Source organism: Lissotriton vulgaris, chromosome 8 (assembly GCF_964263255.1).
Source record: "Lissotriton vulgaris chromosome 8, aLisVul1.2, whole genome shotgun sequence".
In the NCBI taxonomy this organism is placed as follows: Eukaryota; Metazoa; Chordata; class Amphibia; order Caudata; family Salamandridae; genus Lissotriton; species Lissotriton vulgaris.
The window spans coordinates 818625407-818652720 of NC_141696.1; the positions used below are offsets into that span (position 1 = coordinate 818625407).

At 42.2% G+C, this 27314-nt stretch overlaps 1 protein-coding gene across 1 annotated transcript in view; it reads left to right on the forward strand.

Moving 5' to 3' along the window:
- RFX8 (regulatory factor X8) overlaps window positions 1-27314 on the forward strand; it is a 954619-nt gene that overhangs the window by 469637 nt on the left and 457668 nt on the right. The window contains exon 11 of the mRNA XM_086933389.1: window positions 9195-9351. Coding sequence (XP_086789515.1) covers window positions 9195-9351 — 157 coding nt within the window. The remainder of the gene's footprint in view (window positions 1-9194; window positions 9352-27314) is intronic.

Genomic DNA, 27314 nt, shown 5'->3' on the forward strand with positions numbered 1-27314 from the left:
AATAGGTGTATTGTGTCCTGGCCTCTTTATTCCCAGACCAAGTCTTGCCGCTCAGTTTCAAACCAGTTAAAGTTGTCTTTAGAGATTAATGTACATGCGACAAAGTTCACTTTGTGCAGAAAGGATAACATTGGTGGGACTTTGCACAACTCCTCCTTCACCTGCTTAGTACTCACCATCACAGCCTTCATTGAGCCATCAAAGGAGAGTTTTGGTTCAAAGATGACTCCAAGATTCCCAACTTTGGATGCTTGAGTTGGTGGTCACCCAGTAATAGCAGCCACTGCAAATGTGTCCTGCTGATTGTGGCTTGCTTAAAAGCATAATTTTAATCTTCAAGCCATTGAGGTATAGTTTACTTTGGCTCATCACTTGCTAAAAATTTCATTTCTGAGGAAGATAGTAATGTCTAACAGTTTATTTGGTCTTCTCTTTGAGGAATCATGATCTGTGTTGGTTTATCTGGTCTTTCTTAACTTTTTGGGAGTAACTCTATTGCCACAGCACCAAATAAAGATTTTCCTCTTTATGCTCAGTCTTTTAGTAATTACAGTTGATGTGAGCAGGTGGATTTGGGGCGTCTGTGTGCAGTCTCAGAGTGGTACTAATCACACAATTAGTCTGAACTGCAGGGGGTTCACCATACAGTAGAAGTTTGTGAGACATCTATTACCGAATGGGCATGGTTATATAGAGCAACACTGTGATGTTAGAATTGATCATGCAGCCTCTGGAATTTTTCAAATAGGATCATGAGCCGAGAGCCACTTTGTTGCATTGTGATTTGTATATGTAAAGAGGGTGGAAAATAATGGGGCCTACATTAGCACAGTTTTCCATCCTCCCAGGACACTTTGCTTGTCAACTAATCTGCACTGTAGAGGAGGATTGTTTAAGTTATACCTTTACGCTATCTCCTCTAATCACTAAATTTGTTATCATGGATCTGCAGGGACAGCACAAAGGCAATAGTGTAGGTTTACATTTACCCTGATTTAATGTGAGTTTCCCTACTATGCCAGTTGTTAATAGATTTCAGAGTTGATAATAAATAGCTCTTAAACCTCTTCTGCTGACAGTTACAATGTTTGCAGGAAAATTGAGATGAAAGAGCTTCAGCATTTGGGTCTTCCTTGGTACTTCTGTTGATGTTTGTGATATGATGCAAACCAGAATATTGTGTGACCACCATTGGTTCTATGTATATTTCTGGAATTTGGAGCATGGCCTTGGATTTGTAAGGCAATGTTCATTCAGCAGTTTTTACAGGTAGGGTGTGTCAGTGGCTATGTTATGGTTTCAGTGGGTCGCCTCAAGGCATCATGCTCAATTGCCAGTTGTGAAACCTCTTACTATGGCATGTCGTCTACCTTTTTTCTGAGGTTCCTTGGAGGAATCTAATGTGAGTCACTCTTGAACATCTCAGTCAGGTTCCCTAAATAGAAGCGTTATATTGTAGCAGCATCCCCCTTGCCAAAAAAGATGTTGGCACTGGTGTCTTGGCCTTCATACTCAAAGGTTTTTTCTCACCAGCTGCTACGTCCAAGGTTCCTTCCTAAGGTGGTGTCCCTACCCCAAGGTTTCTCCATAAGGTGTTCTTATTTCACCTTGAGATCAAGATTACTTAGCCGCCCTTTTCTCTCAATACGGCTTCTAAGGAGAAGCCATGATTGCAATAGATACAACTAGTGCAATGGGCATGTATCTGGAACCTATGATGTATTTATTTATAGTGGGTCAGCCTATCCTGAAGTGAATCTCCCATTCTAAAAACATGAATTGAAACAGGGATTTTACAGGCCTTTGAGAGTTTGTTAGTGGTTTTCCTGGGTCAGTTTATGGTAAATTGACAAGACACATTGCAGCTTCTTCAGCGGAAGCAATACTTATGAAATATTTTCAGGGCATTATCCTAAGTTTTTTTCCCCAATACAGGGTTAATGTAGTGAATGGGGTTCCTTGCTGTTTGGCTCTAGGGTATTGTATTCTGTTCAGCTAACACAATATGTTTTTTTTAAATTCTAGTGGTTTGTTGTAGTTAGTGGAATAAAGACATGTCATTGTGTTACTAACTTACTGGAGGTATGCTGAGTGTTCTACTATTATAAGGTATATCCATATTCTCAGCTAGGAACAACAAATCAAAATGAACCAGCCCAATGTATGCAATAGAAAATTAAATAAACAAGTTTCCATTAATGGATTTCATGCAGGGATTAGTGGACTGGCTCAGGTTAAATAATTGCATTGTGTGCCCACAGTTGGGAGTAGTCTTATATCTTGTGGTATACATGTATCCCAACTTCTCCTAAGTTTGCTTGTCATTCTCTATGCATGATAATAAAGGCATTATGTCATTCGCAATGGATTTTTATTTAACAAAACATTGCATCCTGTGAGTTGTAGTTTGTGTTTCCTTCTGCTAAATCAATGCACCTGATAACAATCATTTACATGGAGATATGTGGTAAACCTAGGTGTGCTATATCAGTATTCAGTAAATAAAGGTACTGAATTGCACTGCTCCTTGTGCATTAAGGTAAAAAAGAGGATAAGGATGGAATACGCATGCAGGGAGTGCTTCAATATTTCTCGAAGATGATCATTTGACAGAGGGCATGAATTGTATGGGCTTAGAGGCTGTAGGAAATTGGGTTGTTTGATTGATGGGGGGTGAAAACCTTTCTCAATCACCAACCACAATACCTGTCAGGGTGAACCACAAAAAAATCACAAAATTAACCTGTGCTTAACTCTCTGATGTCTTGGAACAAAAGCTGTCAGGCTTAACTTAGAGGCAATGTGTTAAGTATTATGCAGCTTACAAACAGTAATAAAGTGAAAACACAAGTTATGTTATTTTTATATAGCACAAATCACCAACCGGTCTCGAAGCTCTTCTAGAGAGTTAGCAAGTCACTAGAGCAGAAATAATTGGCAGCGGCGAATGCAGAGATTACGCAGTTGTTAGTGCCTCTCTGAAAAGGAAGGTCTTTAAGAGCTTCCTAAAGATGAGCAAGACCGGTTCTTTTCGCAGGTACTTCGGCAGATCATTCCAAGCCTGCGAGAGGAGGACAGAAAACGCTCTACCCTCTTTGGATTTAGAACTGTACCTGGGTGGAACTAGCCTACAAGCCTCAGATGATCGTAGGACCAGACTGGGAACATACTTTGTCAAACGATCTTTTATATATTTCGGTGCCTCACCATAGATTGCCTTGTGGGCGTTACAAAGACCCTTAAACTGCACTCGCTGTTTAATAGGCAACCAGTGCAATTTATGTAACAGAGGGGTGGCTTGTGTCCTCCTAGGGAGTTCAAAACTTAGCCTAGCCGCATCATTTTGTACGACTTGCAGTCTCCCAAGGAGCTTCTGGGGAAGGCCAAGGTAAAGGGCATTCCTGTAGACTAGCCGAGAGATGACAGTGGCGGAGACAATTGACTGTAGTGCGGATGTAGATAGGACGGGAACAAGTTTCCATAACTGCCTAAGTACACCCGTACAGATTCCCACAACAGAGGAGACCTGACAAGACATAGACAATTCCGAATCAATTTTCAGCCCCAAGCTTTTTACCGCCGGGACTGGTACTGGGACCACTCCTAATTCTGAAGGCCAAAAAACATCACACCATGGCCTATTATTTGTTGAACAATGAGCACTTCGGTTTTATCCGGATTTATTTTCAAAGAATTGGCTGCCATCCAATTTACCATGAACCTGAGCAGATTTTTTACTGAATTCTGGGCCTGACAGGAGTTATTAAGCCTGACAAGAAGTTTAGTGTCATCAGCATAATTAAAGACCTGACAATCCATCTGGGTCAAGGCCTCCACCAAGGGTTGCAGATAGATGTTGAAAAGAAGCGGAGATAAAGCAGAGCCCTGGGGTACTCCGCAGGATAGGGGGCCCAGATCCGACAGCTGCTTGCCCAATTGAACTCTCTGAGTGCGGTCTGACAGAAAAGACCTAAGCCAAAGATGTACTTGCCCTTTTATACCCAGATTCGTAAACGGTTCAGCAGTATGTTAAGGCTGACCGTATCGATTGCCGCTGACAGATCTAATAAAATCAGGGCACTCGGTTGTTTGCTATCGGCCCTAATTCTGAGCTCGTCCAGGACGGACACCATCACTAGCTCTGTGCTATGATGAGCTCTAAAGCCCGCCTGTCTAGTATGGAGCAGCTGATGATCTTCCAAATACCTTGCAAGTATTTTCAATACATACTGCTCCAAGATTTTTGCTAGAAAGGGGGGTTTTGAGATAGGCCTATAGTTTTTTAAGGTCTGGGTATCTGCACCAGGCTTTTTCAACAGGGGTGTAACCCTAGCTCTTTCAGATTAGTTGGTAAATAACCCAAATCTAAAGAGTCATTGAGAAGTCCCAAAACTTGCTTTTCCAGACCTGGCAGAGCCATCTGAAAAACCCTCGGAGGACAGGGGTCCACTCGGGAGCCTGATTTAATATGCTTTACTATTGTTACCAAAGTAGCTGCATCAAGACTAGGAAATTCAGACAACTGACTGCTAGGACAGGGGGGGCTAGTCTGGTCAAGGGAACTGAAGTCAATGGGAGTTCTTGTGATTTCCAAGATGATGTCCGTGACTTTCTGAAGGAAGAACTCCGGAAAGGCATCGCAATCTGGAGATGCGATTGTGGACTTCTTTTCAACTTTTTGATTCAACTCCTTCAAGATAGCAAAGGCCTCTTTTTGTTTGTTACCTGTCTGAGGAATCCTTCCTTCATAGTATTCTGCTTTCCTGACTAGGATAGCCGATTTATAAGCAGCAAAAAGGACTTTAAAGGTTTTTAACTCTGCTGGCTTATAACTATGTCTCCAACGCCTCTCTGCTTGCCGAAGAAGTTGTTTCTTTTTCCTTAGTGTATCATCAAACCATGGGGCCCCCTGTCCGTTATCTCTGACCCTTTCTTTTCTTTCTGATGCCACTATATCAATGGCCTATTGTAAGAGAGTAAATAAAGCTTCACTTTTATTGTCCAGATTATCTTCTCCCAGATCAGCGGAAGGGATTGAGTGTAGCATGGCTATTAGGTGATCGCCGCAATATTTTTCCAGATTCTGACCTTCCTCCGCAGAGGCGGGGGCTGCGGTAGTTGACTATCAATTGGGACCCAACATCTCAACAATGAATGATCCGACCAGACACAGGGGCTAATATCAGTTATCTGTGCCCGAGGCTGTGAAGACCAAATTAGATCTAAGGTATGGCCTTTTACGTGAGTAGGACTATTAACCAGTTGCTGCAAGTCCATCAAGAGCATAGTGGTCTCAAATAGACCCGCTGCAGGCTCTCTCTGCACCTTGTCCCAGTGATAATTAAAATCTCCCACTACTAGGAGACGTTTATATCTGGATCATAGGTCCGAAGTGAGCTCCAAGAAAAACTCATTGAAACCAGGAGTAGTCCTAGGGGGCCGATAAACTACCATAAGTACAAGTGCAGTGAAAACACAACACAAGAGAAATCCCACACCAATTTAGAAAAAAAGAGTAACTTTTAATAAATTAAATGATGCCAAAACAACAAAATTCCAATCAGAAGAACCAGAGAGCTGCAATTGTAAAGTTTCAGGTAAGTATAGACCCCAAAAGCAGAACGCTCCATTCGCTGCTGTCCAGTGGTGGGAGACCGGGAAAAAGGCACAAGTTCACGAAGACCGCATGGATAATTGTCCGGAAACAGGGACCCATATAATTTAGCTGAAACTGATCTTTTAAAAGTCTGATGTGAAAAATCCAGTTTGTGGTGGAGGAGGCTGTGAAGAGCAGCAAGTGTTGTGGATGTTTATCACTGTAGCGCAAAGATCATGGTTGATGTCTCGGACAGTCTTTGCTGTAGTACAAAGATCCGGTTGGGTGTCATGGACGGTCATTGCTGGAGCTTCACATTGGCGGTCACCCCATACTGTTAAAGCTGTAGCGCAAAGTGCAGATCTCATGTTGCTGGTCGCTGGCAGCAGAGTCTCTGCACCAGTGGACCCATTCACGGTTGCAATCTTGACAGTGAAGTGCAGTCTGATGCTAGCCAAGGGTCCAGGTCCCAGAGAGGCACTTCTTGAGTATCAGGCATTCACTCTAGCAGATGCCAGCAAGGGTCAGGCAGGTTCAGTTGCAAGTCCAGGCAGGCCCAGTTGCAGCAGGTCAGATGGGCACTGAGAGGGAAGCCTCCAGCGCCGAACAGGAGGCCAGTCAGCTAGCCCTTGGAGCACTCTGGTGATCCTGGGTTCATGTAGCATGTCCCGGCTTACAACCTCTGGGAGCAGGACAGTACTTCCAGTAGCAGAGCAGTCCTTCCCTCACCAGGACAGCAGAACAGTCCTTCTATCAGTCGTCCACAGGTCCAAAAGTGATCTGATGAGTGGTTCAAGAGGTCCAATATTTATACCTCGTGCCAGCTTTTGAAGTGGGCAGGCTCCTTATATTTTCCGCATCTGGGTAGTTCCTCTCTTCCCCTCTCAAGACTCCAATTAGTCTAGAATGACAAAAGGGGTGTCAAGTTCCTTTTTGTGTGGGCTGGAGTCAGTCCTTTGAAATGTAAGTGGGGCAGTGAACAGCTTCGCGTTAACCTTCCTGCCAACACTAGTCCCCCTTTGTCTCACTCTCTGGAAGGAATACATAAAGTCCAACTGCCAAGCTTTTCATAGTCACGTGAGCCAGAACAGAGCACCAAATGGCCAGGACAAGAAAATGGCAACTTTCTAAGAGTAGCATTTCAGAATTACGACTTAGGGCCTGACTTAGGTCTCGACGGATGGTTACTCTGTCACAACGGTGACGGATATTCCGCCCGCCGAAATGCAAATCCCATTATATCCAATTGGATTTTTTTTTTGTGTGTGGATGCTATGTCTGTCACCGTTGTGATGGAGGAACCTGTCTGCCGGTATCCTAATCAGTCCCTTAATATTCAAATTTACCATGGATAAGGGTTTTAAATTACAATTCACTTATTTGTAAACAAAGTTTTACTATCTGCTCCCAAACTTAGGTTATCTCTCAATAAGTGTAATAAGGGAACCCAATGTAATCCTATGGGAGAAAAGCTACTTTAAGAATTATCCACTATCCAAGCATGTAAAACTTAAACCCACATGTCCTGTTTTTAGATACATTGTACGCTGCTCTTCAGAGCCTACCTTAGGGGTGGCTTATTAGCATTAAAAGGAAAATTTAGGCCTGGCAAAACATTTATTTTGTAAGGAATCGAGAGGTACCCCTTGAGGAGACCAAGGGAAATAGGGTTATACAACCAAGATAAGGAAGATTCCCCTGGAAAAGAGCTAAGCAAAGATTGTGATACCAACCTTACAATGTCACAAGTACATACAACAGAAACAAGGAAATAATTAAAAATGCATTTATTTGTGAAAAACTTAAAAACACAATGGAGGGTTTAGCTGATCTAGATCCCTACTACTAAAACACAATTAAAACATTTTTGACAAAGAATACATACAATTGCAACCTGCACAATTGAAAAGACAGAACAAGTACAACATTAATTTGTTGAATACAATTCGTATATTCTGGCTCCATTGTAGAAACACCGGTATTGTATTGCTATTGTATCAGCATATCAATTTTGGTGTTGGAGGCTTGAATTATACCAATGAATGCGTCGACGCGTTTCGGTGGGTTCACTTGTTCATTACCACCTTTATCAAGACCATATGTTTGCTGTCACAAGCAGGGGTTAAATGTCATTGCCCTGTAATGAATTATATGCAAGCAGTTAATTTTAAACTAATTATTTCCTTGTTTCTGTTGTATGTACTTGTGACATTGTAAGGTTGGTATCACAATCTTTGCTTAGCTCTTTTCCAAGGGAATCTTCCTTATCTTGAAAACATTTATTTTGCCAGGTCAAAATTGCAGTTTAAAACTTCACTACAGGCTGCTATGGCAAGTCTGAGACATGTTTTAGAAGGCTACTTTATGCAAACATGGAATAAAGCATCAAAGTCTTCTTTGTGCCCTCAACATGGGGCAAATGCTTTCAAACTGATTTTACCGTGGTACATGACCCCAGTCCGTTTGAGTGCGATGAATGGAGGCACAAAGACCTGCTGAACGGGATGTGATTCAATGGGGGCTTACATCCACATGTGGTGGGTCAGTTCAAATTTACAGCAGTTTTGGGGCCATTTGCAGGCCCTAATTAAAGAAATCACAGATTTAGACATGCTCCTACTACGGCAAATAATACTTTTGGGCCATACGGATGTTGACAAACTCCATGTCCTTTCTTGGACTCTAGAGAAACTGATAACACCACTTCTACTCGACTCCCAACTCACCATAGCCCAGCGGTAAAGGGATGCCTCCCTGCCGACAATGGATACATGGTGGGTGAAAGTATGGTCCACACATGCAATGGAGTGGCTCACAGTCACTCTGAGAAACATATTGGATACATTTGAAAAAATATGGACTCCATTCCAAACTTACATCAAAAGGCACAGATTGGTTCAACAACCGCCTGAATTAGTGTGACTAGCCGGATTGGAGGCACTAGACATGTTGCCCTGTTCCTGCTTCTGTCCCTGTATTGTTGTTCTTCAGGAAGGTAGGCATGTCTGCATGCTTCTTGTCTGTGCAGATTTGCCTGCGTGTATACGTGTGTACATGGGTTTCCCAGCTCTCCCTTTCTTTTTTTGACATCTGTCTTAAAGCCTACCGTTGCTGCTAACTCCATGATGACCACCACCCATCCTCACTCTGTTTGCTCCTTCCCCTAGATTGCTACCTTTTCTATGCTACTTCCATTTCTCTCTTGCTTCCTCTTTCACTATCAGTATCCTAATGCTATTTACTCACTGCTAGCCCATTATATGAATATCATTCTATTTATCAAGTATAAAACCACCTATGTGTGCACTGTAACTGCAGTTCTGGTCCTATGTATGCATGAATGCCTTTAGGTCTGTAAGAATGAGATAGGTAGATGTTTGTGTCCTGGACATCAGTGTCTGTAGACGTGAAGTTCTGCGTGTAAAAGTCTATAGGCTCGTTGCTGTCTCTCTCATATATATATATATATATATAAGGAAATAGGACCTTCCTGTGTATGTGATATTCTAAAGTCAAACCTATTGCTTGATTAATGCTTTTTAAAATGTACAAATGGAGTCACAGCCTCAAATCAACCTTACTTTTTTCTTCTCTACAGACAACTCGGACAGTTTTGAAGGATATACGCACAGTGTGTGTACTAAAATCTGATTTGTACACTATCATCAGCCAAGGAATTTTTGAAATCCCTAGAAAAACTCGGAAAGTGAATATTCGAAATGTTGAAGAGGTTCACAGCGGCCTGGAAGTGACCTGTAATGTTATCGCTCTCTCACTTTAGGGGATTTTACGCTAATTTCATAATTAGAAATAAGTAAATTACCTGTAACTGTAGCTCACATGCTTGAAATATTTCTTGTCATTCAGGGGATAGCCTCCGGTCATATAAAACAGCAGTGGATAACATCAACAAACCATAGAAATAAGATAAAACATTCTTTACTTTAGTAGCCGTTCTACCTCATTGGATATGACTCACACTCAACCAAATGTGGAGGTACTCTGAACTCTACTCTCCCCGAAGTCCATGATTGCTTAGATTTTCAAAGCACTTGTGTAAGCAATCATAATTAGCTGGTGAGTCCCTAAGCATGGAAGAGGGAGTCTTGCGTGTGAACCCATGAATGATGTCAACACTGAAAAACTACAGTTACAGGTAAGTAACTTTTACAGCATTGGATGTTTCATAAAACCACATGCATGAATCAGAATAGTCAGCAAAATGAACAGTAAGAAATAACACAAGGAGGAAGAAGAGGGCTCACCTTAATAAAAATGGCTGTGTAGAACTGCTTGTACTGTTGCAGACTCCCTCCCCCATTCTCTGCCCAGGCACTGGTGCTTGGTGAAACTGTCATCTGTTCCATATTGCTGCCCTACAGATGTGAATCCGTGGAACTCTGGGATACAGGGCCAGGGTCACTGTGACACCACTTGTGGAATGAGCCCTGACACCTGAGGACAAAGGTCTGGTAGGTTTCCTGTGCCAAAATGTGATCACTGCCAAGATCCATCTAGCAATAATCAGTTTGGCTAGCAACCAGCCCCTTTCTGGATACCCATAAAAACTAAGAGCTGGTCTTGTTGTCTGTTGGAACACGTTCTTGCAATATTAAACCTTAGATGTCTGGTAACCAGAGTGCTGTGCTGTTTCTTTGGAAATACTGAAATAAAAGATTTAAGGACAACAGGTTTGTTCGGATGAGTCATGCTGAACGTCTTGTGTAAACATTGGATTTGTTACATAACTCTCTCTCTCTTGAGCTTTCTAGTCAAAATGGCAAGGGAATTTGGCGTACAGGCGGAAGTAGGTGCTAGAGGGTAGGCTGCATCCATGCCTTATTTACTCCGTCAGGAGGTACTATGCAAGGGGAAGTCAGGTGCTGGAGTGAGCCAGTAGAGGAGCCACATAATCCACTTTTGGATGTCCAAGGCAGCAAATCTGGGTGTTATCAGATCCCCTGCATTAAAAAAAAAAGCCTAGGTACTGTTGTTGGTGCAGAAGCTTGATTTTGCATAAGCGTCTTCCGTTCCAATCAGCCATGGTCCACAACAGGAATGCCAACAGCACAATGAGCAGAGACAGTGGTAACCAGAACGCTTCTAGAGAAAGGAAGATATACATTTTAACAGATAGGGGATACAGTCTCCCCAAAAAATGCTTCGACAGAATAGGCTATCTCATACCCAGAAGTACACTCAGAGTTGGGTATGCGAAGAAGCGAACCGTGCTTAAAATTTTTTTAAATGTTGTTTATTAGACCCTCATCACTTTATTAGTGGCATGCTTCATCATCTGGTCTCTTCCTCGTCCCTAGAAACCAGGATGGGCTCGATCATATTTGAGGGAGCACTTTGGATATAATCACAACTATGGTCTTAAGAAAAACATAAAAATATCTTGAACAATCCATGTATTTCTTTAAAGTGTTTGTTCAGGTATGTATAAAAGAAGATACACAGGATTAATTCAGGGATATAATGGCCCTCTACCCTCTTAATGTGTTACCATGTTTCAGCCCTACTCTACAAGGATTCTGTGTTCCAGGTATTTCATCAGGACTATCAAGGTACCCTGGAATTTCTATTGTATGTTGAGGAAAATTGTCAACCCATCTGCAGTTGACTGGACAAACAACACATAGCACATTCACTTGCAGGTATAGGGTCTACTCACCCAACTGTAACGACTATTTGTCTTGATTCCCTACTTCGGAAACATATTATGCAACATGGGAAGAAGTGGGGACATGCCCCTGTATTCACACAATTGGCAAGAGAGCCATGTCGCCCCTATAACCTACATCAGCCGTGTTCTCCTACCGACTTCTCTACTAACAAACAAAAGCTAGTCTGCTGAATTGGGGTTTGCTTCTTCGCGTACTCAACTCTGAGTCTATTTCTTATGTGGGATTCCTATTAAGCTGCTTGAGCTTCCTATGGTGTCCTATGATTAAAGGGAGTGTGATGTCATAACAATACTCCACCAAGGACTGTGTTCTCCCAATAAATACACTGGCATATACATCATAGGCTGCTACCATGGTACTCTATTATGAATGGAGTGTAATGTCTTTTGTAGTGGAGATTATGCTGCCACCAGGCATGTCTTCATCCTCAGCTTGACAGGGTTGAGGATGGACTTACGGCGAGTATTAATCATGTGGTTATAGATTACTGTAATCGTCCTAATATTTAACGTCAGCTGTGCTGTAAGTAGATTCAAAGTAATCATTGTCACAAGACTCCTCATCTCCTGCTTCAATGTCTGCTTCATGTCTGCTTCAAATTTTCTCTTGAGGCACCTATGACACCTTTCTTAGTGACATGAGCACTGGCAAAACCATGGATGGAATGCCCAAAGCGAATGTAGGTGCTGGAAATTCAGGTAATGGCTTAGTCAAAGATGGCCTTCTTGTCGATGAGCATGGCATTGATTGCAGTCGTGATCATGAGGTCATTAACAGGAGTACTGTCGATGATATCACAAAGGTAACTAAAGGTGCTGATAATTAAGTGGGCTTCATCAATGGAGGAGTTGTCTGTGACAGTTCCATAATAAATAGAGTCATCAACTGGGGTGCAGTCTTGTTGACGACGATTTCATTGACAGTTGTTAGGTTTATTTCTCATTCAAAGGAGAGGTATATGGCTTCATGGCCGATAATGTAGAAGGCATAGATGATGTGTTCATCAATGGCGGCTCCATCAGCAGGTTCTTGAACAGGCCTCTATCTGAAGTATGGCTCTTCTGAGGAAGCTTAGATGTTTATGTGCCTGATATTTTAGGCAACTTGAAGAGAGAGTTCTTTTGAGACAATCATCCGTACCTGAAGTTGGAAAAAGGAATATCCTCCCTTTTGTGCCTTACATGGCCCTCTTGTGCCTTTTTAGAGTTAGATGGTGATTATACATCAGAAGACAGTGCCTGCCCTTTTTAAATCTGCGTAAGACTCTTTCTATGTCCTGAAAAGTTTTTGTCAAGAATTATCAACATATTTTGCATACTTTAGGCTTATGATGCAGATGCAGGCAATGTATAAACTTGTCATGTAGATCATCCAAATGTAGCTGCTTTTTTTTACAAGCTTTTTCAGGTCTCTCAGACAGAGCTCCATTGAAACTCCCTCCACACATGGCATGCAATAGAAATCGAGCTGTGGTGACCTCTGGGGAGAGTGGCGTTCCGAGCTACTCTACCTTATTGTCTAGAGTTTGGGCCATATTAAATGAGGTGGATAAGCTATTAAGGCAATGTTCTTTTAATCTGTTGTTTTTTAGAGGGCCTGGAAGTTCTGCAGAGAGAGCTATCAAGCCACTTTCTTGCAGCTCTTTTAATCTGCATTGCCTACATACCAGTAGGTCACTGCTTCTAAATGAGGCCGTCATCGTGGAATGGCATTATCCAGACTGTATCATTGTTTTACTGTTTAAAAAGTGTGACAAGCTTGGAAGCAGCTTGTTGGCCCTCTAGGATCAGTACAACAATGATACATTATCCACAATACCATTCCAAGATGGCCTCCCACTGGTATGTTCATTTTTTGCAAATTTTATTGCAAGCATAGGTCCACATTTATGTGGTAGTGTTTTCTCTTTTCTAGTTTTATTCTTTTAATCTCTGGATTGTGGATTGGTGAGATGGTGAGTGCAAGAATGAGTCAATGGTTAGCCGAATCGATGCATGATTACTATGTGTGACAGCATACATGCATGATAAGTTAATAAGTGCCTAAGCTCACCAGTAACTGACAAAGCACTTTCAGTTATAATCAAGACCTGTTGGAACCGTGTCTGTGTTTGCTGCTGCTGCTAAATTTTGTGTGCCCCTTGAATGTCGGCCAATGAGGCCCAATAAAATCACCTTGAACTGTAAATATGTTATGTTATGTTATAGTAAGTCTTTTATAGCGCTCGGCTACTCAGAAGAGTGTCCCGGCGCTTTATTGACAACCTAAGAAGACAGACACAACACAACAGACGGGGAAAGTAAGATCAAAGAACAGAAGAGACTAGGAAGCAAAGAGCCAGGTTTTCAGGCCCTTCCTGAAAGCCAGCAGATTTGAAGTGCTGCGTAGGGTAAGGGGCAGACTGTTCCAGAGCTGAGGTGCCCGGAGCATGTGAACGGCCTCCAATGCGGGACTTCCTTACACGTGGAACAATAGCAAGGAATTTCGCCTCTGACCTTAAAGATCGGGCAGGGCGATAAACGGCGAGCCTCTTCTGAAGGTATTTCGCCCCCGTGGCATAAAAGGCCTTGTGGGCAAGGGTAAGGGCTTTAAAAACTATCCGCTGTCGGATAGGCAGCCAATGAAGTGACTGCACCAGTCCCGAGACTTTAACTCGCCTATGCAGGCCAAAGATGGCCCGTGCTGCCGCGTTTTGGACTACCTGCATCCGTTGCAGGAGATATTCGGACAGACCGAGATATATGACATTGGAGTAATCCAATCTTGACCCTATCAGGGCCTGTACCGTAGTCCTCCTGTGATCCACGGAAAGCAACGGAAAAAACTTCCGTAGCATGCGGAGAAGCCCAAAACAAGTACCAGTGAGGGTAAGGATCTGAGATCTGAGAGTCAGACCGTTGTCTATTTTAACCCCCAAATTCTTAGCTGACTGCGACGGGCATCCCGGGGGAGACATGTCGGCCGGCCACCATACCTGCCAGTCCGGGTCGGATTGACAGCCGAAGAAGAGCACCTCCGATTTGTCTGAGTTGCACTTGAGGCTGTTCAGTTGGAGCCATTTGAACACAGCCCAAGGCACTCACGGACACTCTCTCCGTCAAAATCCTCTCCTTTCAGACAGGTAAAGAGCAGCTGGGTGTCATCAGCGTAGGACACGATCTGGGCCCCGAAGGACTCGGCCAGAGCCGCCAAAGGGGTCATGAAGATATTAAAGAGAGTCGGGCTCAATACAGAGCCCTGTGGGACTCCGACTCCCAATGGCGGCATCTCGGCAGTGCTAGAGGAGGCCCAGACCGTCTGTCGGCGGTCGGCCAGAAAGGATGTAAACCAGCTGAGCACCGTCCCCCTCAGACCGATGTCATGTAGTCTGACGAGGAGATCCTCGTGGGGGACGGTGTCAAAGGCCGCCGACAGGTCTAGCATGATCAGCATTGCTCTACCACCCAGATCTAACGTCTCCTTGATGGCCTCAGACACCTCCAGCAGCCCGTCTCCGTGCTAAGATTAGGACGGAAGCCCGATTGAGTGGGATGGAGCAAATCGTGTGTTTCCAAAAAGTTGGAAAGCACGTTGTGCACGTGTTTCTCCACGGTCTTGGCCAGCGCGGGGAGAAGGGAGATAGGCCTATAGTTGGCCAAAACCTCAGGGGCCAAGCTGGGCTTCTTAATAAGGGAGATGACCATCGCTTGCTTCCAAGCCACAGGGACCACACCCTGGCTAAGCGAAAGATTCAGAATGGGATTGACCATCGGGTTTACGACTGCCGCCATCTTCGCTAGAACTTTGGCCGGACATGGATCGCATGGCGATCCAGATTTAAGGTTGGCTAGAAGGGTCAGAGACAAAGCCATAGAGATAGGCGGAAAGTCAGATAAGACTGGCCCTAAAGAAACCGATGGAATTAAACCACCCTTAGAGCAAGGGGGAGCACCAATCGGCCTTGATGGAAAAGAGTCTTGTATCAGCCTGATCTTTGTCGTAAAGAAGTCTGCAAGATCCGCTGCTCACGACTCTGTGGGAGCAGTCTTGGCCACACTCGACCGTGGGGAAGTAAATTCCCTAACAATCGTGAAAATCTCTTTACACGAGTTAGATGCATCCTCAATTCTCCTGGCAAAATAGCTCTTTTTCTCCAGGAAAATATCTCGGTGGTATCAGTAATTTTCTCAGCTAGCCATAAAAGGTCAATTTTAGCAACTGCACACACTTGCTAGTGTTATCGCCGCGCTTTATAAAATGAATAAATAAATAAACACCATTACTCAACTGAGCAAAATGTATAGCAAAGGTACATGGTATTTTGGAGAGACTGACCTGTTCCAGCTACCTGCTTAACATGTCACTCTCTGCTTCGGCATTTAAGAGCGCATGCCTTAATTAAATTAATATTTATTTCCTATACATTTGTGGATACTGAATTGTCAATTCATATTTTTCAACCCTTAATCAAAAGTACCCATAACATCATCTTTATTTTAGCAACAATATAGCCCCAATCTGAAACCTTCATTAGCTACATGCTTTCCAGTGTTTTTTAATATCAAGAACGTTTCTAGACCTCCTACTCTCTTCGACGATCTGGGTTATGACAGATTTATCAAATATGTCTACCAATATTTAAGACAAATCATCAGCTACATTTATATTTCAACCGCATAAAATTTATAGTATGGACAGTGGACCAAATCACATATACAGCCCATGTACCATTAATCACTAAAGCATTTTATATCAAATAAAATTGAACATCTTTGGGGTCTATTACGATGGCGGGCATAGGAGATGGGACTGCCCGCTATGTTTGTGGCAGTCCCGCATGTACAATTAGGATGCGCCTGCCACACTGGCGGGCGTATCCCGCATTTTTTGCATTGCGGCTGGCGGTGCTGTTAGCAGCACCCGCCGCAATACAAAAAAGGCATCTATGCATTCGCATGCACAACGTGGCAAGCACTGTGCGGTGCCTGCCACGTTGTGCATGCAAATGCAGGGGGTACCATAGGTACCCCCCATGTGCCCCCCACCCCAAACATACTGGGGGCCCGCAAGGGGCCCCTAACTGCAAAAACCGCATGCCTTTCTGTGGCAGCAACCCCACCACGGAAAGCCTGGTTCCCGCAGCCATTGTAATACGGATGGTGGTGTCTAGCAGACACCGCCACCATATTCAACCCTTTTCTGCCCGATCGGCTGGTCGACCGGGCGGCAAAGCGGCGGACGGTGTTCCCATCCGCCACGGGGTAAATGAGAGGTGGGCGGGAGATTCTGCCATGCAGACGGTGCCGATCCGCCCAACATTGTAATAGACCCCTTAGTGTGCACTTCTCCGTATGCACCTCCTGTCCAAGGGTGCCCCCCTTCACAAGGATATATGAAACAACAAAGCAGAGTCGGAGCTGCACCACAGATAAGCAAACATATACATAGAATGTAAAACAAGCAACAAAATGTTGCAATCAAATATGGCACTTCTATAGAAATAACAATGTAAATGCGATCCATATGTTAATTTCTTCTTTTATTGAGGTATTTTCCATTCATAAAAAAAATCCGCCATTGCGTTTTGTCCATTTACACGTTAGACTTCTTCAGGGCAGTAAGATTATAAGGTGCATGTGCAAATCACAAAGGTGCACCTTCGTTAATGGCACTTTTCAAATGCATATGCCAATTATGGAATCTAGATAGAACTAAAGGAACAGTCCAAGCAAAGAAGCAAATAGATTCAAATGTCCAATAGTCATTAGAATAGTATTAATCATATAGGTGATGTCATAACCAAATATCGAATATAGACGTACAAGTCCAAATCAGTACAAAATATTGATGCTAAAAATAGTAGAAAAAAATATAGACAACAAAAATATTGACTCCTATACTTTAACAGGTAAGTACAAAAATATCGACTAAAAAGAATCAATGTTAAATATAGATGTATAAAATATCGACTTTTATATAAATATAAAAATAAAATAATATATATTAAATATATTAAATATTAAATATAATATTAGCAAAAGAAAATCAATTTAATATACATTTTAATAAAAGAAAATAAACTTAATAAAAAATAAACACACAAACATAATATTTATACATATATATTTAATTTAAAACAGTTATTAAACTATTATTTTTAATTTATGTTAGAAGTTTAAAATAATATAAAAAATTAAAATATATATTAATGATTTAAAACATAAAAAAACTAAAATCTACAATAAATTAAAACATTAAAATATTTGAAAAATATTTAAATTCAAATTTCACAATACAATCAGTGCAACAGTAAGGAAAGTGTTGGATAGCAAAGGGGTAAAAATAACTATTCCCATTCCAATGAGTACAAAAGTAGGGTAAGTGTTGGATAGCAGATGAATTAAATTTACTATTCCAACTCCAGTGAGTGCAACAGTAGGGAAAGTGTTGGATAGTGGAGGGGTAAAAATTACTATTCCCAATCTACTGAATGCAAGAGTAGGATAAGTGTTGGATAGCGGAGGGGTAAAAAAATGTATTCCCACTCCGGAGAGTGCAACAGTAGGCAAAGTGTTGGATAGTAGAGGGGTAAAAATTACTATTCCAACTCCAGTGAGTGCAACAGTAGGGAAAGTGCTGGATAGCGGAGGGGTACAAATTACTATTCCCACTCCAGTGAGTGCACCAGTAGGGAAAGTGCTGGATATCGGAGGGGTAAAAATTACTATTCCCACTCCAGTGAGTGCAACAGTAGGGAAAGTGCTGGATAGCGGGGAGGTACAAATTACTATTCACATTTAGTTTGAAAAAATATATATATTAAAAATAAAAATAAAATAAATGAATATTTAAAAAAGCAAATATATTAAACATATAAAAAGACCACATATTTTATTATTAATTAGACATAACAAAAAACTACAAATATTATATAAAATAAAATAATAAATACATTTATAAAAAAATATTCTTTTAAACTAGAAAATATTTAGTAAAACATAAATGTATTAATTTTATTTACTACGCTATTCCACCACACCAATAACAAAACACTCCAACATTTTTTATTACATTTATTTTCATAGTTAACATAATGATTTATCAATTAAAGAAATATTATTAATAAAAAAACGAATAAACATTAATTGACTACACACACTTTAACACTATAATATCCACAACATACACCTAAATTAAACTATAAAATAATAAAACACCACTAAAACTTATTTTCAAATTACAACTTTTACTATTAATAACTAATAATTAAATAATTAAAATGTATTTAATACCCGTCCTTTATCCCTTTACAAGTAAAAACAACACACACAAAAATAAACAAGTACCCAAAATAAATATTAAATAATTAACATTAATTAACAACTATATATTAATTAAACACAAATTACTTACCACCCTTTACTCCTATAAATACCTCACCAGACACCTAAAATGAATTTTAGTTACCATAATTAATTACCAATTAAATAATTAAAATTAACTAACAACCATTTAATGTATCAATTAAAAATAAATTACTTACCACATTTACACCTATAAACACCACAACACTCACCTAAAATTAATTACACAATTACCATAATTAATTACAAATGTATTAATTAAAATTAATTAACAATCAATTATTAATTCATAAACTAATAAATGACTTCCCACCCTTTACACCTATAAACACCACAACCCACACTTAAAATTAATTACACAACTACCATAATTAATCACTAATTAACTAAAATTAATTAACAACCAATTATTAATTATTAAATTAAAAATAAATTCCTTCTCACCCGTTACACCTATAAACACCACAACACACACCTAAAATTAATTATACAATTACTATAATTAATTACTAATTCATTATTTAAAATTAATTAACCAATTATTAATTACTTAATAATAAAATAGTTTACACATTTAGTAATTAAACAAATATTAATAAATAAAAAATAATCAATACATTTAATATATTTAAATCACTTCCCACCCGATTCCCCTATAAACCCACAACCTGCTACAGAACTAAAAACGTAAAATTCTAATAAAAAAAATAATTAATAACTACTAAAAATGTAACACATATATTAAAAATACAAATAATTCTTACACAAAAAAACATACATCATATACATATACAATACATACTAAAATACATAGCATTAATAAAAATACGATATTTTTAACAACTATATTTTTGCTAACGATATTAAACACTTCGATATTTTTAACATCGATATTACTTACCTTAAGTCGATATTCTTGACCACAATATTCTTGCTGTCGATCTTTCTGAACCATGATAATAATGACTCAATATTTGTGCAATTCAATATTTTTTACTCAATTTTCTGTCTCTGCACCATACAACGTCTGCTGCATGCCTACAGGAAGAAATTTAAGGGGCTTTTTTAGCGACTTAAGGACTGAAAGACAAGTAGCCATAATAGCACTCACTTGTGGTTTAAATGATAAGTCCCTATCAAATTCGATCCCTAGGTTTTTGGCAACAGGTGTAGGAGTTGGGGGTTTCCCAAGTTCATTGGGCCAAAGTCCCCTAAGGTCCAGAGGAGATGTATTTCGAAAGACCAGAAGCTCAGACTTCTCAGAGTTCAATTTGAGATAGCTACTGCATATCCACCTTGCAACAGCAGCAAGGCAATACTGGAAATTTTCTACAACTGTGTTATTTATTTGTTGAAAAGCTAACATTAATTGTCTGTCATCAGCATAGGATGACATTTTAAATTGTCATGTCTGAACTTCCTGAGCCAACAGGACCATATAGATAATGAACAAGGCAGGACTGAGTGCTGATCCCTGCGGTACCCCATATCTCATTTCTTTATTGCTCAACTTATAAGCTGGTAGGTAGACAGCCTCTTTCCTTTCAGATAGAAAGATTTTAGCCACAGTCTAGCTCACCATTCAAGCTGTTTTTAACCTCTCAAGGAGGATCTCATGGGATGCTGTATTAAAAGCTGCTGAGCGTTTGAAAAGAATGATCACTGCATGACCCCGCTAGCAGATATTGTCAGAACCCACATCATTTCCGATGCCAACGACACCCAGTTCATACTCTCACTCTCAGCGGACAACACTGTGATGAAAACCAACTTACACAACTGCATGAAGAACGTCGCAGCCTGGATGAAAGACAACTGCTTGAAATACAAACAAGACCAAAGCGCTGATTTTTGGCAGCCAAACCTCCCTCTGGAACTACTTCTTGTGGCCAGGTGAACTCGGACCTACCTCCACTCTGAAAGACCACACACGTAACCTCTGCATTATCCTGTACTGCAAATTCTCCATGAAACCGCAGGCCAATGCCATCTTCTTACCTTGCTTCCACACACTCTGCATGCTCCGCAGAATCTTCAAATGGCTTCCTATAACCACCAGGAAAACAGTGACCCAGGCCCTCATCACCAGCTGTCTGGACTATGGCAACGCTCTCCATCCAGAAAAGATGCCAATTCAAGCTTATAAACCATGCCTACAAAGGCCTCCATGACCAAGGACTGGCATACATGAACCACTGCCTGAACTTCCACCAACCATCCAGAAACCTCCGCTTTCTTCACCTCGCCCTCGCACAGACACCACGCATCTGCCTCTACCACACCGGAGGACTATTCTTCTCCCACCCGCCACCAAATCCTGGAACGCCCTTCCCCTCTAACTTCGAACGTCATCCTCATTGACATACTACAGGAGGGACTCGAGACCTGTCTCTTCGACTGAGACCCACAGCCCAGTGCTTGAATATCCTGATAAGCTGCACTCTAGTAAGTAGTGATTGATTGATTGATGATTGACTGTTTTTTTTCCCAAGGTTGAGGTGAGCTCTGATTAATTCAGTAACCTTTATTTATTTATTTATTTATTTATTTATTTATTTATTTTTAAATTTCTAAAGCGCGCAAATACCTTACGGTGTCTCGGCGCTAGAGTTTGCAGATTACGAGGGTTCCACTGACATCTTACTGATTAAAGAGCCATGTCTTCGAAATGAGAGTAGTGAAGAATGATCTTTGACAAAGGAAGGGATCTGATTCCATAATTTTGATGCTGCCACTACAAAGCGTCTATCTCCCCATGATACTTTTTTTGTGCATGGGATTTGAAGCTGTTGGGCCGAGGAAGAACGTAGTGTTCGACTAGGTTTGTACACTTTGAATGCTGTTTTGAAGAAGTCAGGTCCATTATTGTTCAAGGCCTTGTGAATAATACACATGGCCTTAAACTTTATCCGGCTTCTTATTGGTAACCAATGGAGCTCGCGAATTGTAGGCGAGATAGAAACGTGCTTGGGTATACCCATGAGAATCCTTGCAGCAGCGTTTTGGACAAGCTGTAATTTGCTCAAAACTTGCTCTTGTGCGTTAAGCAATAGACCATTGCAATAGTCCACCTTGGATAACACCAAGGAGGACATTAAGGTTTTACCTGCAGTTGGGGGGAGAAAAGGGAGCAGTTTCTTCACCATTCTTAGGGTAAAGAAGGAGGCTGACACCACGGCGTTGGCATGGCTAAGGAACGTAAGCTTATTGTCGAAAAGCACGCCCACGTTTTTCACCTTGGCTACTGGTGGTGGAGGCGCTCCCAGTTCCGAAGGCCACCAGACCGGAGACCAAGACGGAGTTAGTTCGCCAAAAACCATCACCTCCGTCTTGTCGGAATTTAGCTTTAGACAATTCCGGTTCATCCATGAGCTGATGGCATTCATGCCCTCCTGAAAGTTCGCTGCCACTGCTTCTCCATTTTTGTGTATCTCCAGGACCAGCTGTGTGTCGTCGGCATATGATGTTAGACCTATACCGAACGACTTAATTACCCTCGCCAAGTCCAACACGTAGATGTTAAAAAGTGTCGGACTTAGCGAGGAGCCCTGGGGAACGCCACACGGGAGAGTGAAATCAGGAGAGCAGAAGCATCCCATCTTCACGGACTGTACTCGGTTAGCCAGGAAAGATGCCAGCGTTGCTCTGGCCCTGCCCTGAATACCGAGGGCAGCGACACGGTCGATCAAGATGGTGTGATCGACCGTGTCGAAGGCTGCAGATAAATCAAGAAGTATCAGGATAGCTACACCACCCTTGTCCATGATTATCCTGACCTCCTCGGCAGCTTTTATCAAAGCCGTCTCCGTCCCATGGCCCTTCCTAAAACCGAACTGCGTGTTGTCAAGTAGATCATTCTGATCAATAAAAGTCGACAACTGTTGGTTCATTACCTTTTCAATTATTTTGGAAGAATAAGGTAGAGAGGCGATAGGACGGTAGTTTTATGGCTCTAAAGGATTTAGAGCGTTTTTTTAATAAGAACTACTTCCATACTGTGTAGGATTTCTTTGCTTACAATAAACTGGATAAGCTGAATTTTATCTTGTTTTTCCAGCATTTTCCCAACTGCAGAAAGCAGGGAAATAGGTCTATAATTGCTCAAACAAAGTGCATCTGAATTAGATTTTTTTAATAGTGGGGGCAAACAAGCTTTTTTCCAAGCTGAGCTAACCTCTCCCTTATCCACCAAAAGATTAAATAGTGTTAAATCTGAGCATTACCAGATGACGCAGTCCAAATTAAAATATTCAGGGAACACTGGTCCAGGGGAGATCCCAGCCCTAAGAATGGTAGATTTGGAATCTGCAAAAGAGATCTTCTCAAAGCTTAATGCTAATGCTCATCATTTGATCAAACAGGACTGACCTCAAACACATCTCACCTTTAACATTTTCAAAGTTGGAATAGATATTTTCTACCTTGAAAGAATAATGAAAGGTTATCACATAAAGCTCGGGAGGCTAAAATGCTCTATTTTCCTGCTCTTGGAGAGTTGTCCGTTGTTTCAATTTGCTTAGCGAAGACATTGGCTTTCACAATCTTCATTTTTTGCCAAAGTTCTTAAGTGCTATTTCATAGTTCATCTTACCCTCGTATGAATAAGTCTACCTCCATTTCCTTTCCAGCTTTTACATTTACGTTTCTCTTGTTGTAATGTAGGAGAAAATCAGTCAGCAGAGGGGGGATTTCTTTTCACCGAGCCTCCTTTTAGAGGGCCAATTTATCTTCACATTTTTACTCCATACTTTCCAACTTCCAAACGGGATTCCGTCCAGGAAGAGGCATGGAATCTGCCCACATAGCCATCTGGGATGACCTTAAAAACACTATAGACCAAAACGGGATCTATGTATTACTTCTCTTGGACCTTTCATCTTCCCTCGACACAGTTGACCATGTCAATTCCAAAAACTCTAAGAAGCCGGCACTGAGGTCATTATTGGCAATGATCAATTAATTGTGGCTCAAATGCTATAACTATGCAGATGACACACAAATACTCCCTAAACTGGAAAGCCCCACAGACATTGGAAACTCACAAATTTACAGTTGCCTTCGAGCTTTTGATCAGTGAATGACATGGAGCCACCTCCAATTAAATGCTTCCAAAATGGAAATACTCACATGTGATGAATGGAAAATTATGACCCACTCTGCGCATGGCCTGACAATCTGAAACCACCTCCTAAAGTATATAAGGAATTACCATGGACTCCAGGCTATCAATGAATGCCCAAGTGGACAAATTAGCAAGATCAAGCTTCATTACTATAAACCCCTGTGATGCATCTTCCCCCACCTGGGATTTCCACACAAGGTCCAGGCTACTACCGCTCTTGTACTGTCTAAACTTTTTTTTTCCCAAAAACTTTATTGAGGATAGTCAAAACAGACACATTACATTACATAGTCAATCTAAGGACATGGTATTGTACAAGTCAGGAAATATGGAATCAAAATCAACTGCATTCTGCCAGCAGCAGAAGAACATTAGAGGCTGCAATCACATCATGTTTCGCGGGGGTCCCTTCCCTCAAGGGGATCACTGACTTGGCCACAGCATAGGGGGTGTGTATATCATAAGGGGGAGGGAGCTAAAAGGGGCGGGTCGATCATTGACCAACACCTGCTGCCGCCACTGGTGGAGCGCCAGCCAGGAGCGTAGGAGAGGTAGCGCCGCTGGGAGGGGAACGGGCGAGGAGATAGGTCACCAGAGGACCCCAAAATATCAACTGGACGGGACTTGGCGAGTAAAAGATCCCAGAACTCAGATAGCAAAGTCTGGCACCTAGAGGCGTCCTCCAGCCAACTCTCGACCCTAGGAGCAGGTCTACAACCCCAACACATGGCCACCCAACATCTGGCCAGGACCAGTAGCATAGCAGTCAGACGGCGAGAGGCATCCGGACAGAATTTAACGAAACCTAGGAGACACAAGGGGGGGTCAGGGTGCACCGTGGTGCCAGTAATGTTGGAGCTGGCGGAACACACCGCTAGCCAGAACTCGGAAACCTTAGGGCATAACCATGCTAAATGAGCAAAGTCTGCAGCGGGGGCAGCACAACGCATGCAGGAGTCACTAGGTATGAGTCCTAGCTCTTGGAGCTGAACAGGAGTGTGGTACAGTCGATGCAGTCGATGCAGGTACTTAAAAAATACTTTTCCGTATCTATAAAGAACTAACAGACACAACGTGTTTAGATACGCAGGACACATATTCCAACGACTTATGTGAACAAATAGCTGACTTCTTCATCGAAAAAGTCGAGAAAATCCACGCCACTTTCCCCAAACCCTCTATATTAGTAAAAGAGGCAAGGACCATGACCCCCCTTACTCAAAAACCTACCCTTACTCAATTCATTACCCCTGATAAAAAAAGACTTAATAACCATTATCAATAGCATACATTCCGGTTCTCCTACCGATGTATGCCCTTTGGACAAAAGTAAAGACATTATGGAAAGCTTTCTTATAGATCACATAAGAAATATAATAACCCTCTCATTTCAAGAATGCAACGTACTAGAGGCTTGGAAAACAGCGCAAGTCATCCCTCTAAAAAAAAAAACCAATATCCCTATCACTCAATTTCAAAACCTCAGACCCATCTCCCTCCTGCCACAATGTGCCAAGATTATAGAAAAAATAGTCAACAAACAACTCATGGCTTTTCTTGAAAAGGAAAATGTACTCCACCCCACTCAATCGGGTTTTAGACCTGGCTATTCTACAGAATCAGCTGTGCTATACTCAACAGAATGCATCCGCAAGATGGTAGACGAGGGAGAAACAGCAGCGTTGGTCATGTTAGACCTAAGCGCAGCTTTCGATACTGTGCTCCATGCCACGCTGCTGTCCCGACTCTCACACATAGGAGTGAAAGACCATGCTCTGGCATGGTTTAAGTCTTTTCTCTCTAAAAGATCGTTCCAGCTGCACTGCCCACCCTTTAAATCATCTTCTCGTGACGTGAGCTATGGGGTTCCTCAGGGCTCAAGTTTGAGCCCCACCTTATTCAACATCTATATGGAGCCCCTGGCTCGCGTCATAGAGAACTTTGGGGTGAGCATTGTCAGCTATGCCGACGACACCCAGCTCATGTTCAAGCTCACCCCAGACAGCGAGAAATATGCCACCAACTTCTCTGGCTGCATGACTGCTGTAGCCACCTGGATGGACAACAATTGCCTCCGCTTAAACGGAGACAAAACAGAGGTGTTGGTGGTAGGGAACAATACTTCAATATGGTCCCAGGCATGGTGGCCCACGGCCCTGGGCGATCCCCCCCACCCTGTAGAAAAGGTCAGAAACTTAGGGGTTATGATTGACGCGGATCTTTCGGGAAAATCTCAAGTCAGCAAAATCACAGGCAAATGCTTCGGCACTTTAAAAACCCTACGAAAAATCATTGACCTCATCCCAACTGAAGCCAGAAAAACTATAGTTCATGTGCTCATAACTCCCCACTTGGACTATGGAAATGTTCTCTTATTAGGCCTTAACCAAAAGCAGTTACATCAGCAACAATGCATACAGAATGCAGCCGCCCGCATGGTACTGGGTCTTCCCAGAAGAACATCCTCCAAAGCGGCCCTATCCAAACTTCACTGGCTCCCTGTTAGGGAAAGAATCAGATTCAAAAGCCTTTGCTACGCCCATAAAATTGCCCACAATAAAGGACCTATCTATCTCAGAAATCTACTGACTATCCATCGTCCCATTAGAGACCTAAGATCTTCTGGAATGACACAATTCAAACTTCCCCGTATTTTCAGAGCCAGAATGGGAGGAAGATCCTTCCGCTACCTTGGAGTTAAACACTGGAATGCTCTCCCAGTTCATCTACGAATGGAACCCTCAGAAACGCTTTTCAGAGCCAAATTAAAAACGCACCTCTTCCCACAATAATTATTTTCCTTTTCCCCTCCACCCCTCTTCCTCTGACAGTCTTTGTTAGCAGTTAGCGCGGGGACACACAGTTTGTGCAGCCATGCGCTTTATAAAATGACTTATTATTGTTATTATTATTATTATTAAAATGTATCAGTCGTAACCAGTAATTTGGTGACAGTTTCTTTGTTTGATTGCAACAGTAAAGCCAGTCACCCTGCGCAATGTCCATGCTGAGGTCCGCACCCCACGCCGCACGCGCCCGGTCCGCGGAGACAGACTTGGACGTTAGAGTGTAAGCATATAGTTTGGTAACCAATTTGTGAGGGGTCGGAGATGTATAAATGAAATCAAGAGCCGGCATAGTGGGAGGGGGCCGAGGGAATGTGGAGTGTAGAGTCCGACAAATCGCACGCAGCTGCTAAAATTAGAGTGTGCCAGCGGACCCGAGGAGTCTGGAAGGGAGTAAAAAGTGTTCTCTGGATATAGGTCCGCCACCGTCCGCAGGCCCAAGCGCGCCGTGTGTCTATGCATGCCGGCATGCTGGAATGGAGGGAAATCTGGGTGTTGTACTATCGGCATGGTGATTGCAGAGAGTAAAGGAAGATTGGAGATCCGACGCAGACCGGACCAGGCCCAGCGTAATGTCTCAACTGTGTTCACCTCCGCCCGCGGGCGCACCGCCGGCGCAAACAATGCCATGGACAGAGGCCAAGGGGATGCTATATCCGTCTCGACCGCAATGTGTGGCTGATAGGGGGTGGGATGAATCCAGAAATGAAGAAAACT